This window comes from Aureococcus anophagefferens (genome assembly GCF_000186865.1).
Source record: "Aureococcus anophagefferens unplaced genomic scaffold AURANscaffold_41, whole genome shotgun sequence".
NCBI classification, from domain to species: Eukaryota; class Pelagophyceae; order Pelagomonadales; family Pelagomonadaceae; genus Aureococcus; species Aureococcus anophagefferens.
Genome location: NW_008705598.1, coordinates 379,606 through 381,113, shown reverse-complemented (window position 1 = coordinate 381,113; position 1,508 = coordinate 379,606). Strand labels below are relative to the sequence as shown.

The 1,508-nt window shown below is 70.8% G+C and overlaps 2 protein-coding genes across 2 annotated transcripts in view; one reads left to right on the top strand and one right to left on the bottom strand.

Moving 5' to 3' along the window:
• AURANDRAFT_67579 (hypothetical protein) overlaps positions 1–671 on the top strand; it is a gene marked incomplete at both ends in the record, with an annotated part of 26,509 nt that extends 25,838 nt beyond the window's left edge. The window contains one exon of the mRNA XM_009043040.1: positions 503–671. Within this exon, the coding sequence (XP_009041288.1) occupies positions 503–671 (169 nt within the window). The remainder of the gene's footprint in view (positions 1–502) is intronic.
• Positions 672–1,075: 404 nt separating this feature from the next.
• AURANDRAFT_8406 (hypothetical protein) lies at positions 1,076–1,231 on the bottom strand (the record flags this gene model as incomplete). Its single annotated transcript, XM_009043039.1, has 1 exon — positions 1,076–1,231. A coding segment is annotated over one exon (156 nt), but the record flags the coding sequence as incomplete, so codon positions are not given.
• Between the last annotated feature and the right edge of the window lie 277 nt (positions 1,232–1,508).

Below are 1,508 nucleotides of genomic sequence, written 5' to 3'. Positions count from 1 at the left end.
GACGGCGGCGCCGGCGACGAGGTCCGACGTGGACATGTTTGGTGTCGGGGGGGGGCTGTAGCGTGTCGGCGGCGGCGCGCGCGGGGCAGAGTTGCCGACGTGGCTGCGCGATCGATACGGCTGTCTCGTCTTCCTCCGCTCGCGGGCGACGTACGCGCAGGCCGGGGTTTTGGCCGTGGCAGAAGAACACGCGCCGAAGCCGCCGCCGACGTCATCGCTGCTCGTGGACGCCGATCGATCGGCGGCCCGTCGCACTCCGTTTGCTCGCACGGGGGCTCGCCGGTGTGCGGCGACGAGGGCGGCGAGGACGCCAGCACGATATGACTGAGTCGGAAGTTCGGTGGCGAGTCGCCGCGGCCGCCTACACAGGGGCCTGAGCGACGTCTGCGCCCATGCTGGGTAGCCGCTGTACCAGCTCCTGTCTATTGCCATTAGCCAGTGTACGAGTGCGTGCCAGTCGCCAGGCACCGGAGTAAACCACGAATACTCATCTTTTACTGAGCGCGGGGCCTCGTCGACCATCCGGTGACCTGCTGCCCGTCGACGCCGACGGCTGCTGCCGGCTCATCGGCGCGATCGCGGGCGAGGGCGCGGACAACCGGTCCAAGTACTACACGCAGCGCCCTCATGCTTCGAACCGCGACTCCGCGCGCGAGCGCGCGCGCGTCTGATGCCTACTATGGTCGGATCATCGCGCGGAACTGCGGGATTGCACGTAGGTCCTGGCGAAGATCCGTCTTCGCGTAAGAACCCCCCGACCGAAGTCGCAAAATCACCTTATCCCCCCCTCCGCGGCGTCGTCCTCGGCGGGCCGCCGCCAGAGGAGCGCGCGCCAGTCCAGCACCCCCCCCTCGTGGGGCGGCACGGCGTCCACAGCTCTCTCGCCGCAGCAGGGCCACCAGAGCGCCCAGTGCGCGCGGACCGCGTCGTAGAAGAGCGCCGCGTCGTAAAAGTGCACGGGCTCGTGGCACGTCGGGCAGAGCTTCGACGGGTGGCGCCGCGCGAGGGCCGCCCGCTCCGCCGCCAACAAAACCTTCACGCGCGCGAGGCACCCGGCCGCGGTCCCGGGGCCCAGGACCTTCATGGGCCGCATGATCTTCCGCGCGACGGACGAGTGGCCGACGTCTTCGAAAAACGTCGTCGCGTCCGTGCCCGCGAAGTCCAAAACGGTGTCCAACGACCCCGGGTGCTGCGGCGCGAAGGCCGTGATGTCGTAGACCGCGCCGTGGATGCCCACGAGCACGCGCGACCCCTCGACGTTCGCGCCCACCACAGCCCGCTCGACCCACGTGCACGCGAACGCGGAGTAGAAGGCCTTGTAGCCCACCGGTGGCACCCAGCCGGGGCCGCGGGGCGTGTACGCCAGCGAAAGCCGCTGGGTCTGTTTGAGCGTCGGCCCCCAGTCGCGGTCGAAGAGCCGCCGCCACGTGCTCGGGCCGTCCGCGGCCGCGCGCCGCGCGCCGTCGCAGCAGGCCAGGGTCGCGACGTCCCGCGCGTCCAGCGCGTCG